This window comes from Schistocerca piceifrons, chromosome 1 (genome assembly GCF_021461385.2).
Source record: "Schistocerca piceifrons isolate TAMUIC-IGC-003096 chromosome 1, iqSchPice1.1, whole genome shotgun sequence".
Classification (NCBI taxonomy): domain Eukaryota; kingdom Metazoa; phylum Arthropoda; class Insecta; order Orthoptera; family Acrididae; genus Schistocerca; species Schistocerca piceifrons.
In genome coordinates, this window is record NC_060138.1 from 680,917,743 (window position 1) to 680,932,031 (window position 14,289).

Here is a 14,289-nt window from a genome sequence, read left to right on the forward strand (position 1 = left end):
CATCTTCCGTCCTCCAAGCAAAATCAAGAGCCTTCTTGGTAGTGTCAAGGACAACCTTGATCTACGTAAATCAGGGGTTCATCAGATACCTTGCCAATGTGGTAGTGTATACATAGGGCAGACCATTCGTTCCATTGAGGACCCATGCCGAGAACATCAACGGCACACTAGACTGCAACAGCCCAATAAGTCGGCAATCACTGAGCATTGCCTGTCGGAACTCCACAGCATGGATTATGATCAAACCAAAGTCCTGACACTGACTTCCAAATACTGGGACTGTGTCATCAAAGAAGCCATAGAGATCAGAGTAAGGGAGCCACAACTAAATCGTGACAGCAGTTACATCCTTAGCAAGGCGTGGGAACCCGCAATCACCTGGATTAAAAAGAAAACGGATATTTCCCAGAGTGTACCGACTTCGGGGGAGGAGGGAAGAATAGTGAGATTGGTGCCGGCAGACCCTCCTGAACAAGAAGACCTAGGACGCAGCATCCAGACGGCAGCAGAACAGATGCTGTACCTGGACAATTCGCGGGGCCCGGACCGCACCGACTCATAGGAAGTGCCTGAGCGAGGAGCGGGAGGGGGATTGTCCTATATATACATGGCGCCGGCCCACTGCCGGTCAGTACATCAATGCACCTGATGATGACAATGTGGTCGATTGCCAAAATATTGTGTCCTATGCACACTCATACCAGGCTGTTCACCTGAGATTTATTTTGCCATATGTAGGCAGCTTTATTATATTCGTAGAGTCCCTTCTTAATACCGGTCTTGATACTTTTTAAGTAAGAGGTCCAAGATAATGGGCATCAATCTTAAACTGTCAACCTATTTAGGATTCCCAATATTCCAGTGATGCTTTCCTATAGATGAAACAAATCTGTGATAGTATTATAATACATCTGGAAAATTTCATGTTCTAGTGAAGTCCTGCTTATTAAGTTAGTTATTAAGGTAGAACTAATTTTCAGAATTATTTCTGAAAATTTGTCAGCACCATGCAAACCTGTGTTTTTGAAAGCCATTATAGTTTACTAATTTCAATAAAGGATATTTTTACTATGTCTACATTCCTAAATGTTTATGGGATGAAATTTTCCACATATAAAATCAAAGGGAAAATTTAGTTGAGAAAACTGTTACATAACAGCAGACAGTGACAAAATAGATGTAATTAGATTGAGAAACCATACCGATCTTGTGTACTATTCATATTAACAACTTTTTCAGTATTTGACAATGACATTTTGATTTTTCTCATAGCAAAATGTTTTATGAACTTCGATGAGGTAATAGATTCTTTCACAGAAAGGAATGCATGCCTTGTCAATTTGTAGCAAGATTATAGGGAAAAAAAGCTCTGGAATCTAAGGATTGAAGAAATGTCTACTGTCTTGTTTGTCTCTTGTATTTACTGGTTTTATGTTTCCCACATTTAATTTTATGTTAAGAGAGGAAGTTATTAGCCAATAGGGAACAAAGAGTGCAAATGTTCTGAAGAGTTCTTATTCTCCCGGTCACAAATAATCCCACCCAGTGTTAAATGTGATTTTTTTAAGGGGGCAGGATGTCAAATCATTGGATTGGAAGTAGGAGAGGCACAACAGGAAGTTTTAATTTCCACTGTCCTGAATATAGGTTTGATGACTCCCATTACAAAATATATATGTTTGAATTCCACAGAGCAAAATACAGCGATGTGTGATAAAAGAATGCTATGTGAAGAGGTGTGGCTCTGTAATTTGGCACACTTAAGGCCAAGTAACATGTCTTACATTTCCTCAAACATATTCGTTTTATATATCAAACACTTTAGAAATACATTCACTAAAAGACGAATATATTTTTCAAGAATCTATTTCTTAAAATTTTTGATGTCCTATCTCAAATGCATTTGAGGGAACTCTGACAGCCTAATGAAACTTCACAGACATCCTACATCCTCATGTGTCAGCTCTCATGAATTTTTTTAAGGGGGCAGAATGTCAAACCGTTGGGCTAAGAGTAGGAGAGGCACTACAGGAAGTTTTAATTTCCACTGTCCTGAATATAGGTTTGATGGCTTCCATTACAAAATATACATGTTTGAATTCCACAGAGCAAAATACTGTGATATGTGATAGAAGAATGCTGCGTGAAGAGGTGTGGCATGGTACTTTGGCACACTTAAGACCAAATAACATGTCTTACATTTCCTCAAACATATATGTTTTATTTATCAAATTCTTCAGAAAAATGTGTGTGGCAACGTGAATATATTTTTGAAAAATCATGAGTTTTTTTTACATCTTGTCTCAAATGCTTGATTGGGAGGCACTATCAATTTTTTCCCCTGGTTTGGAAATATTGTAGACCCGGGACTGTCTTCATTTAACTTCATAAAATAAAAATAATTATGGACTCTTCATTCAACTTAATGACTTAAATATAAAAAATGTACACTATTCATTTAGAGTTTTCACTGTACACAATCCCATACACTTTAGATCCATGACCATACTGCTACGCCTCTATTACATCTGTATGCCTTACTTTCTGCCTGTCTGAAAAACCGAGTTAGTGATACTTCATGATAACTGAGATTCTGAACTCAGAAAAATGGTGAGACATTTGTGTTATGCACTAGAAGTCACCTTTTCTTTATCTTTAACCTCTACTCTGAGTTTTCTAAGTAATCTTTAACTGCGTAATATGCAATGTTTAAGAGGTACCCTTAGGCTGCCTTTTTAAATAAACATATCTTAGCTTTGTCTTTCAGTTCCTTGGACAAGTTATTATACAATTTTAGTCCCTAATAGGAAATACTAATTAGTGGTTTTTGCTTCCTTTTCATTGGAGAATGTAAGTCCAAACTGGCTTCATCAGAAGTTTCTTTACAGTGACTGTATGCAATGGAGGGTCCCTCCCATAATGCTATTGGGTACATCTCTGTCCAGTGCATGATCAGTTATTCTGTTAAACTTGAACCGTAGTTTCTCTACATACTCCTGACCTGTGCTGAAAGTTTCAAGTTACTCATTGATACTGTACATGATACTACTAACTTTTTTTATCTAGTTTACTGAACATATATATCTTTCTGCTCGTTTTAGCTGTCCTGTGTACATTGGTAATCATTGTTGCCATTACCATGTCATGGTCACTGATACTAGTTTTGACGGGGACATCCTCAAAGAGGTCAGGTCTATTTGTTGCCATTAGATCCAATACATTTCCATTATGAGTGGAGTTTCCAAATTATCGGTTCTAGGTAGTTTTTAGAGAAGGCATTTAGTAACGTTTCATACAATATCTTATCATGCCCACCACCAACAAAACTGTATTTTCCCAGTTGACTAATGGATGATTAAAGTATCCACCAATGATTACAGTATGATTAGGGAGCATACATACAAGTGAAATGACATTTTCTCTAAGGTTTTTGGTTACATCAGGAGATGAGTCTTGTCAGGAACAGAAGGATCTAGTTATCATTTTATGATTACCCCTCATACTGAGTCCAGCCAAACAATCTCACATGTTGTTTCAATTTCTGTCTCTGTGGATTTGAGTTTTTGTCTACTATGACAAATATACCACTTCCTTTTCCCATTAGCCTATCCTTTCGATATATATTTAAATTTTCCCAAAAAATCTCCTGCTATCAGTTTCAGGTTCCAACCAACTTTCCACACCTAATAAGCTTCATTGATTTTCACTTGATCTTGCGTAATCCGTGTACACCATATACTGAAATAAAAGCTTGCGTTATTTCTGCTATCACATATAACATCACTGGCAGTAGCTGGTGCGATATGAATTGTAATGATCACATAGGTTCAGTCATTGATAAAGCAGGTTCTAATTTTGGTTTATCAGTAGAATACTGAGGAAGTGCTGTCAGTCTACAAATGAGATATCTATAATCAGTCGTGCAACTGGTTCTAGAATATTGCTCAAAAGTGTGGGATCCTTACCATGTAGGACTTGCAGGGGATATTGAATGTATACAGAGAAGGGCAGCATGAATGGTCACAGGTTTGTTTTTTTCTTCTCTGTGGGAGAGTGTCACAGAGATACTGAACTGGTATACTCTTGCAGATAGGCGTAAACTACCCCGAGAAAGTCTGTTAACAAAGTTTCAAGAACTTGCTTTAAATGATGATTATAGCAAAGTACTACAACCCCCTACATATCCCTACATTGGGATGATGCAGATAATATTAGAATAATAACAGCACACACAGAGGTATTCAGACGATCATTCTTCCTGCATTCCATATATGAATCGAATAACTGTTACAATGGGGACATACCCTTTGCCATGCACTTTACGGTTGTTTGCGTAGTGTAGACATAGACATAAATGTAGAAGATGAAATAAAAATACAATTAGCATGACATCAGATCAAGTGGAGCTATTCCACCTTAAACAACTTCGGTAACATTCACCTGCTGTGATCACTCCTCCACACACCATTAGGGGGGCTGTGGAGTATGATGTACATGTAGATCACACCAGCTCCTGCCAGTGATGTTGTATGTGATAGCAGAAATAAAGCAAGCTTTGGTCTTTTTTAACCAATCTGCTTTTCACATTAACTGAATTTTCTATCAGTGCTTGGCAGAACATGATAATAATATTAAATAGGAAACACTTTCTTATGTCCTGGAAAAAATTATATTATTTCATAAACTCCACCTACCTGGTTCTTAGGCCACCTTGAAGTGACAGCTGAATGTCACAGACACAGATCAAATTATGTGCCCTTACACATTGTTATTTACACAAAAGATACAAAAATGATTTGTTGAGTATTTACATAGGAAAATGTTACAGTTTTTGTCACATAGAAATAGTTACATTCACTAAAATAGGAACAGTTTTTATGTGGAGATACATTTAGCAACTGATGAAAAATTTTTCAATTTTAATATACTGTTCATAACTAAAACTTAAATTAACAGAGGGAATAAAGGTCCTTATTAAAGATATGTATTAGCATAAACAGACAGTTATTCAGCATTTACAGAAAAACCATTTTTACAGATATGATAATCACTGCAAGTTCCCAGCATCTACATGATCATGAACATGCACATTTCCATTTGATGGTGCATTACCTCATATCTGTTCCATTGAGTCTGCCTTTCAAACTGAACTACAGAGCATCAGACACATCACTTCTAGTAATGGCATTGGCTCTGTTCTGATTGATAACATACTATGAAAGAAGAAAATGCATAGTATTATACCATTTCTGTATGCTGGCCAACAGGAACCAGTCAGTAATAATAAATACAGGGGCATCATCCCATATATTAGCAGAATTTAAGATAAGCCTGCAAAAAAGTTAGTCTTATAACTTACTGACCAGCATTTTGTTATACCTTCAGCATATCAGAATTTTTATTCAATAGTAAAGACAAACTGCAATCTTTGATGCAAAGTGGTGTGTATAAAATCATGCGCAAGCACTGTGCTAAAGTATATATTGGTCACTCTGCAAGATCAGTGGCAATTAGATTCTCTTAATGTGAGAAAACATGGAGATTAAGAAAGAAAAAAATCCACCTTTGCTGATCATCATTTAATAGAAAACCACTCATATTATGTAGAATGCTAAGTTTCATAATCTGTTAAGAACAGCAGAGAGATTATCCTTCTTGAAATCAACAAACAGATGACGCAGAATAACAACTTGGTATTTAATGACCAAACTTAGTTTCATCTCCCTCCTTTCCCCATCCTCTATGTTAAATTAAGATGTAGTTACATATACTAGATGAAAATTGTAAATTCAACTTTATTTTTCATCAGTTGTTAAATGTATTTCCACATTAATTTTGTTTCATGTTTTTAGTTAAGATAATTATATCTGCAAGACAAAAAATGTAATGTTTGGCTATGTATACACCGTACATCCTCCCTCCATGAACCATAGACTTTGCCGTTGGTGGCGAGGCTTGCGTGCCTCAGCAATACACATAGCCATACCATAAGTGCAACCACAATGGAGTGGTATCTGTTGAGAGGCCAAACAAATGTGTGGTTCCTGAAGAGTGGCAGCAGCCATTTCAGTAGTTACAGGAGCAACAGTCTGGATGAGTGACTGATCTTGCCTTGTAACATTAACCAAAACGGCTTTGCTGTGCTAGTTCTGCAAGCAGCTGAAAGCAAGAGGAAACTACAGCTATAATTTTTCCTAAGTGCATGCAGCTTTACTGTACGGTTCAATAATGATTGCGTCCTCTTAGGTAAAATATTCCGGAAGTAAAATAGCCCCCATTTGGATCTCTGGGCAGGGACTGCTCAGGAGGACATTGTTATCCGGAGAAAGAAAACTGCCATTCTACATATCGGAGCATGGAATGTCAGATCCCTTAATCAGGCAGGTAGGTTAGACAATTTAAAAAGGGGAATAGATAGGTTAAAGTTAAATATAGTGGGAATTAGTGAAGTTCAGTTTCAGGAGGAACAAGACTTCTGGTCAGATGAATACAGGGTTATCAATACAAAATCAAATATGGGTAATGCAAGAGCAGGTTTAATAATGAATTTAAAAAATAGGAGCATGGATAAGCTACTACAAACAGCATAGTGAATGCATTATTGTAGCCAAGATAGACATGAAGCCCATGCCTACCACAGTAGTACAAGTTTATATGCCAACTAGCTCTACAGATGACGAAGAGATTGAATAAATGTATGATGAGATAAAAGAAATTATTCATATAGTGAATGGAGATGAAAATTTGATAGTTATAGGGGACTGAAATTCGATATTAGGGAAAGGAAGAGAAGGAAAAGTAGTAGATGAAAATGGAATGGGGATAAGGAATGAAAGAGGAAGCCGCCTGGTGGAATTTTGCACAGAGCATAACTTAATCATAGCTATCACTTGCCTTAAGAATCATCAAAGAAGGTTGTGTATGTGGAAGAGGCCTGGAGGCACTGGAAGTTTTCAGATAGATTATACAATGGTATGGCAGAGATTTAGGAACCAGGTTTTAAATTGTAAGGCATTTCCAGGGGCAGATGTGGACTCTGACCACAATTTATTGGTTACGAATTGTAGACTAAAACTGAAGAAACTGCAAAAAGGTAGGAATTTAAGAAGATGGTACCTGTAGAAACTGAAAAAAAACAGAGGTTGTAGAAAGTTTCAGAGAGAGTATTAGGGAACGGTTGACAAGAATGGGCAAAAGAAATACAGTAGAAGAAGAATGGTTAGCTTTGAGAGATGAAATAGTGAAGGCAACAGAGGATCAAGTAGGCAAAAAGACAAGGGCTAGTAGGAATCCTTGGGTAACAAAAGAGATATTGAATTTAATTGATGAAAGGAGACAATATGAAAATACTGTAAATGAAGCAGACAAAAATGAATACAAACGTCTCAATAATGAGATCAGCAGGAAGTGCAAAATGGCTAAGCAAGGATGGCTAGAGGACATATGTAAGGATGTAGAGGCATATATCACTAGGGGTAAGATAGATACTGCCTACAGGAAAATTAAAGAGACCTATGGAGAAAAGAGATCCACTCATATGAATATCAAGAGCTAAGATGAAAAACCAGTTCCAAGTAGAAAGGTGTAAGGGGTATATAGATGGTCTATAGAAGGACGACGTACTTGAGGACAGTATTATGGAAATGGAAGAGAACATAGATGAAAATGATATGGGAGATATGATACTGCGTGAAGAATTTGGCAGAGCACTGAAAGACCTAAGTCAAAACATGGCCCTGGGAGCAGACAACATTCCATTAGAACTACTGACAGCCGTGGGAGAGCCAGCCCTGACAAAAGTCTACCATCTGGTGAGCAAGATGCATGAGACAGGCGAATTACCCTCAGACTTCAAGGAGAATGTAATAATTCCAATTCCAAAAAAAAGCAGGTGTTGACATATGTGAAAATTACTGAATTATCAGTTTAATAAGTCAAGGCTGCAAAATACTAACACACATTCTTTACAGATGAATGGAGAAACTGGTAGAAGCCAGCCTCGGGGAAGATCAGTTTGGATTCAATAGAAATGTTGGAACATGTGAGGCAATACTGACCCTACTGTTTATCTTAGAAGATAGATTAAGGAAGAGCAAATCTACATTTCTAGCATTTGTAGACTTAGAGAAAGCTTTTGACAATGTTGACTGGAATACTCTCTTTGAAGTTCTGAAGGTGGCAGGGGTCAAATACAGGGAGTAAAAGGCTATTTACAATTTGTACAGAAATCAGATGACAGTTATTAGAGTCGAGGGGCATGAGAGGGAAGCAGTGGTTGAGAAGGGAGTGAGACAGGGTTCTACCCTATCCCTGATGTTATTCAATCTGTATATTGAGCAAAAAGTAAAGGAAACAAAAGAAAAATTCAGACTAGGAATTAAAATCCATGGAGAAGAAATAAAGACTGTGAGGTTTGCTGATGACATTGTAATTCTGTCAGAGACAGCAAAGGACCTGGAAGAGCAGTTGAACAGAATGGGCAGTGTCTCTAAAGGAGAATGTAAGATGAACATCAGCAAAGCAAAGCAATGATAATGGAATGTAGTTGGATTAAATCAGGTGATCCTGAGGGAATTAGATTAGAAAACGAGACACTTCAGGTAGTAAATGAGTTTTGCTATTTGGGAAGCAAAATAACTGATCATGGTTGAAGTAGAGAGGATATAAAATGTAGACTGGCTGTGGCAAGAAAATCGTTTGTGAAGAAGAGAAATTTATTAACATTGAGTGTAGTTTTAAAGTGTCAGAAAGTATTTTTCTGAAAGTATTTGTATGGAATGTAGCCTTGTATGGAAGTTAAATATGGACGATAAATAGTTTAGATGAGAAGAGAATAGAAGCTTTCAAAATGGGTTGCTACAGAAAAATGCTGAAGATTAGATGGGTAGATCACATAACTAATGAGGAGGTATTGAATAGAATTGGGGAGAAGAGGAATTTGTCGCCCAACTTGACTAGAAGAAGGGATCGGTTGGTAGGACATGTTCTGAGGCATCAAGGGATCACCAATTTAGTATTGGAGGGCAGCGTGGAGGTTAAAAATCATAGAGGGAGTCCAAGACATTAATACACTAAGCAGATTCAGAAGGACGTAGGTTGAAGTAGTTACTTGGAGTTGAAGAAGCTTGCACAGGATAGAGTAACAAGGAAAGCTGCATCAAACCAGTCTCTGGACTGAAGACCACAATAACAACACACTGTCATTTTTGTATCTTCTATATAAATATTATCTGTGTAAGATGTGTTTCATTTTATCCATATTTGTGACATTTGGTTGACCTATGAAGATGGATTAAGAAGACAAAAACTGATTCATGAAACAAATAAATGTAATTTTTGTAGAACGATAGGAAGTATTTCTTGTTTATGTAATACTACTCAGCTTTTCTCGATAAGTCATCTTAGAACTTGTGTTTTAGCATCAAGAAGAGGCTTCTCAACATCTTCAAGGCAGTTATTAAATTTCTTTGCCACTGACTTGCCATTTTTGTCCTTTGGCCAATGTGGTCACAATTACTGACTCCTGCGTAAAAATAATTGATACATATGATATGCTGTTCGAATGAGACATTCTAAAAGTTGAAGTGTCAAAGCAAATCTAATTTATGAGAAGAATGAAAAGTGGTAATTTAATTTCATTTTCAGATTGGAGAGACAATTCTTGCAAATCTGGAAGATAACTGGCCATGGATAGCAGGCTTCATGGGTATAGCAGAAGTTGTTTGTATTGTCTACATAATCTTGATGCAGTTCTTGGCTGGTGTTATGGTTTGGCTGTCTTTATTGGCTGCTGTTGGACTTAATGCATACTGTGAGTATTTACGCTCTAAGACCAAGAAGTTCACTGAGAGTTTATTCTTCACATACAACTTAAAGAGAATAAGTATATTCTTCACATACAACTTAAATAGAGTAATTGTAAATATCCACTCATCAGTATCCTGAGATATCACTCCGAATATGTCACTGGAGTGTGGCAATGAACTTAACTCACATTCTTAGGTCCTCTTCAATTTTAAGTTAAACACTATCAGTGAAAATCCTTACATCTATCAAAGCACTCTAAATTCTGTCTGTGTCCTTTTTGAGCAGAGTTTTGGGAATTTTAATTGTGCATGGAAGGTGTGTGTGTGTGTGTGTGTGTGTGTGTGTGTGTGTGTGTGTGTGTGTGTTTGTCATAGAGAGAGAGGGGAGAGAGAGAGAGAGAGAGAGAGAGAGAGAGAGAAACTCCCAGTGTAGTACACACACACACACACACACACACACACACACACACACACACACACACACACATGTGTGTGAGACTTGTAACATTCATCTCAATACGTTTCTACTGTCATTAGCTATACAAATATGTATGTAAAGCATAACTGCTATGGTGCAACTATTGTAGATACACACATGAAACAGGTATGAAAAATTGCCAGCATGATGTTCTCTTTTTCTTTTTCCCTCCAAAATAATTGGGAAATGTGACTGATGTAAGTCTGTGTGCTTCTTCACCAAAATGAAGTGTCTCTACATCCACATATCTATTTTGTAAATTGCTATAAAGCACATGATGGAATTATTTTCAGCACAGTACCATACATTAGCATTTCTTACATTTCATTTATGGATGGAGCATGGGAAGAATGATTAATTATATGTCCCTTCATTATCTTTCTGAGGCCAAAACATAAGAGCTTAAAGGGAGTACAAAAGCTGGTTGGGTATAAAATGGTGGAGAATTGTTGCTCAGGGTTTATCTTTAGTTTGGTGTATGTTTTGATGAAATAATTTGCAGCACAAGTAATTTCTACAGGTAGAAAGAGCCCTTGTTAAGTTGCAACAAGATATCTTGGGAACTGTTTGCTCTAGAAGGCTATGATTTATGTTAAATGGTAGTAGACATCCTACTGCACAGGTTGGCTGCATTGGTTGCTGTGATATTGCTTCCAAGTTGTGGTATAGTGCATGGTGTCATCCGTATTTTGTGAGTCCCATTAATTGAGCGTTGTGTATATTGGACTTACTGCTCATTGAGTTGTGTTTCCCTCTTTAATATGACTCTACCAAAGGGAATATTTAAGAGGGGAAAAAATAAGGGAAATAAATTCTACAGAACATGTCCTGTTGGAAATTTACATCCAGAGAATGAGGTTAGGGCAAGCAACACTGAACACTGTTCTTCACCAGCAAGTGCATCCAAAAAGAAACTTGTGAACAGTAACAAAATATTCAGTGAAACCAGTACCAGTGATATAAATTTAATATTAGATTTAAGTGTACTGAAAACAATATTTAATCAAACTACATACTGTAATCTGTGTGATGGAGACATAATAATTTCTGAAAATCTCTTAAAAAGAACAGTTTAGTTCTTAGTTCTCTTGTTTGAGTTGTGAGAGTAAGAAAGAATTTTGTACATATGTTGTTGCTGTTGTGGTCTTCAGTCCTGAGACTGATTTGATGCAGCTCTCCATGCTACTCTATCCTGTGCATGCTTCTTCATCTCCCAGTACCTACTGCAACCTACATCCTTCTGAATCTGCTTAGTGTATTCATCTCTTGGTCTCCCTCTACGATTTTTACCCTCCACGCTGCCCTCCAATGCTAAATTTGTGATCCCTTGATGCCTCAAAACATGTCCTACCAACCGATTCCTTCTTCTAGTCAAGTTGTGCCACAAACTTCTCTTCTCCCCAGTCCTATTCAATACCTCCTCATTAGTTACGTGATCTACCCACCTTATCTTCAGCATTCTTCTGTAGCACCACATTTCGAAAGCTTCTATTCTCTTCTTGTCCAAACTGGTTATCGTCCATGTTTCACTTCTATACATGGCTACACTCCATACAAATACTTTCAGAAACGACTTCCTGACACTTAAATCTATACCCGATGTTAACAAATTTCTCTTCTTCAGAAACGATTTCCTTGCCATTGCCAGTCTACATTTTATATCCTCTCTACTTCGACCATCATCAGTTATTTTACTCTCTAAATAGCAAAACTCCTTTACTACTTTAAGTGTCTCATTTCCTAATCTAATTCCCTCAGCATCACCCGATTTAATTTGACTACATTCCATTATCCTCGTTTTGCTTTTGTTGATGTTCATCTTATATCCTGCTTTCAAGACACTGTCCATTCCGTTCAACTGCTCTTCCAAGTCCTTTGCTGTCTCTGACAGAATTACAATGTCATCGGCGAACCTCAAAGTTTTTATTTCTTCTCCATGGATTTTAATACCTACTCTGAATTTTTCTTTTGTTTCCTTTACTGCTTGCTCAATATACAGATTGAATAACATCGGGGAGAGGCTACAACCCTGTCTCGCTCCTTTCCCAACCACTGCTTCCCTTTCATGCCCCTCGACTCTTATAACTGCCATCTGGTTTCTGTACAAATTGTAAATAGCCTTTCGCTCCCTGTATTTTACCCCTGCCACCATCAGAATTTGAAAGAGAGTATTCCAGTTAACGTTGTAAAAAGCTTTCTCTAAGTCTACAAATGCTAGAAATGCAGGTTTGCCTTTTCTTAATCTTTCTTCTAAGATACGTCGTAAGGTTAGTATTGCCTCACGTGTTCCAACATTTCTACGGAATCCAAACTGATCTTCCCCAAGGTCTGCTTCTACCAGTTTTTCATTCATCTGTAAAGAATTTGCGTTAGTATTTTGCAACTGTGACTTATTAAACTGATAGTTCGGTAATTTTCACATCTGTCAACACCTGCTTTCTTTGGGATTGGAATTATTATATTCTTCTTGAAGTCTGTGGGTATTTCACCTGTCTCATACATCTTGCTCACCAGAAGGTAGAGTTTTGTCATGACTGGCTCTCCCAAGGCCATCAGTAGTTCTAATGGAATGTTGTCTACTCCCGGGGCCTTGTTTCAACTCAGGTCTTTCAGTGCTCTGTCAAACTCTTCACGCAGTATCTTATCTCCCATTTCATCTTCATCTACATCCTCTTCCATTTCCATAATATTGTCCTCAAGTACATTGCCCTTGTATAAACCCTCTATATACTCCTTCCACCTTTCTGCCTTCCCTTCTTTGCTTAGAACTGGGTTGCAATCTGAGCTCTTGATATTCATACAAGTGTTTCTCTTCTCTCCAAAGGTCTCTTTAATTTTCCTGTAGGCAGTATCTATCTTACCCCTAGTGAGACAAGCCTCTACACCCTTACATTTGTCCTCTAGCCATCCCTGCTTAGCCATTTTGCACGTCCTGTCGATCTCATTTTTGAGACGTTTGTATTCCTTTTTGCCTGCTTCATTTACTGCATTTTTATATTTTCTCCTTTCATCAATTAAATTAAATATTTCTTCTGTTACCCAAGGATTTCTACTAGCCCTTGTCTTTTTACCTATTATATCCTCTGCTGCCTTCACTACTTCATCCCTCAAAGCTACCCATTCTTCTTCTACTGTATTTCTTTCCCCCGTTCCTGTCAATTGTTCCCTTATGCTCTCCCTGAAACTCTGTACAACCTCTGGTTCTTTCAGTTTATCCAGGTCCCATCTCCTTAAATTCCCACCTTTTTGCAGTTTCTTCAGTTTTAATCTACAGGTCATAACTAATAGATTGTGGTCAGAGTCCACATCTGCCCCTGGAAATGTCTTACAATTTAAAACCTGGTTCCTAAATCTCTGTCTTACCATTATATAATCTATCTGATACCTTTTAGTATCTCCAGGGTTCTTCCATGTATACAGCCTTCTTTCATGATTCTTAAACCAAGTGTTAGCTATGATTATGTTGTGCTCTGTGCAAAATTCTACCAGGCGGCTTCCTCTTTCATTTCTTAGCCCCAATCCATATTCACCTACTACGTTTCCTTCTCTCCCTTTTCCTACACTCGAATTCCAGTCACCCATGACTATTAAATTTTCGTCTCCCTTCACTGTCTGAATAATTTCTTTTATTTCATCATACATTTCTTCAATTTCTTCGTCATCTGCAGAGCTGGTTGGCATATAAACTTGTACTACTGTAGTAGGCATGGGCTTTGTGTCTATCTTGGCCACAATGATGCGTTCACTATGCTGTTTGTAGTAGCTAACCCGCACTCCTATTTTTTTATTCATTATTAAACCTACTCCTGCATTACCCCTATTTGATTTTTTATTTATAACCCTGTAATCACCTGACCAAAAGTCTTGTTCCTCCTGCCACCGAACTTCACTAATTCCCACTATATCTAAATTTAACCTATCCATTTCCCTTTTTAATTTTTCTAACCTACCTGCCCGATTAAGGGATCTGACATTCCACGCTCCGATCCGTAGAATGCCAGTTTT

At 37.5% G+C, this 14,289-nt stretch overlaps 1 protein-coding gene across 4 annotated transcripts in view; it reads left to right on the forward strand.

Annotated features, from left to right (window-relative positions):
- Window positions 1-14,289, forward strand: part of LOC124788711 (choline transporter-like protein 4) — a 266,397-nt gene that overhangs the window by 137,694 nt on the left and 114,414 nt on the right. For all 4 annotated transcript variants that reach the window (XM_047255992.1, XM_047255999.1, XM_047256007.1 and 1 more), the window contains one exon: window positions 9,646-9,811. In XM_047255992.1, the coding sequence (XP_047111948.1) occupies window positions 9,646-9,811 (166 nt within the window). The remainder of the gene's footprint in view (window positions 1-9,645; window positions 9,812-14,289) is intronic.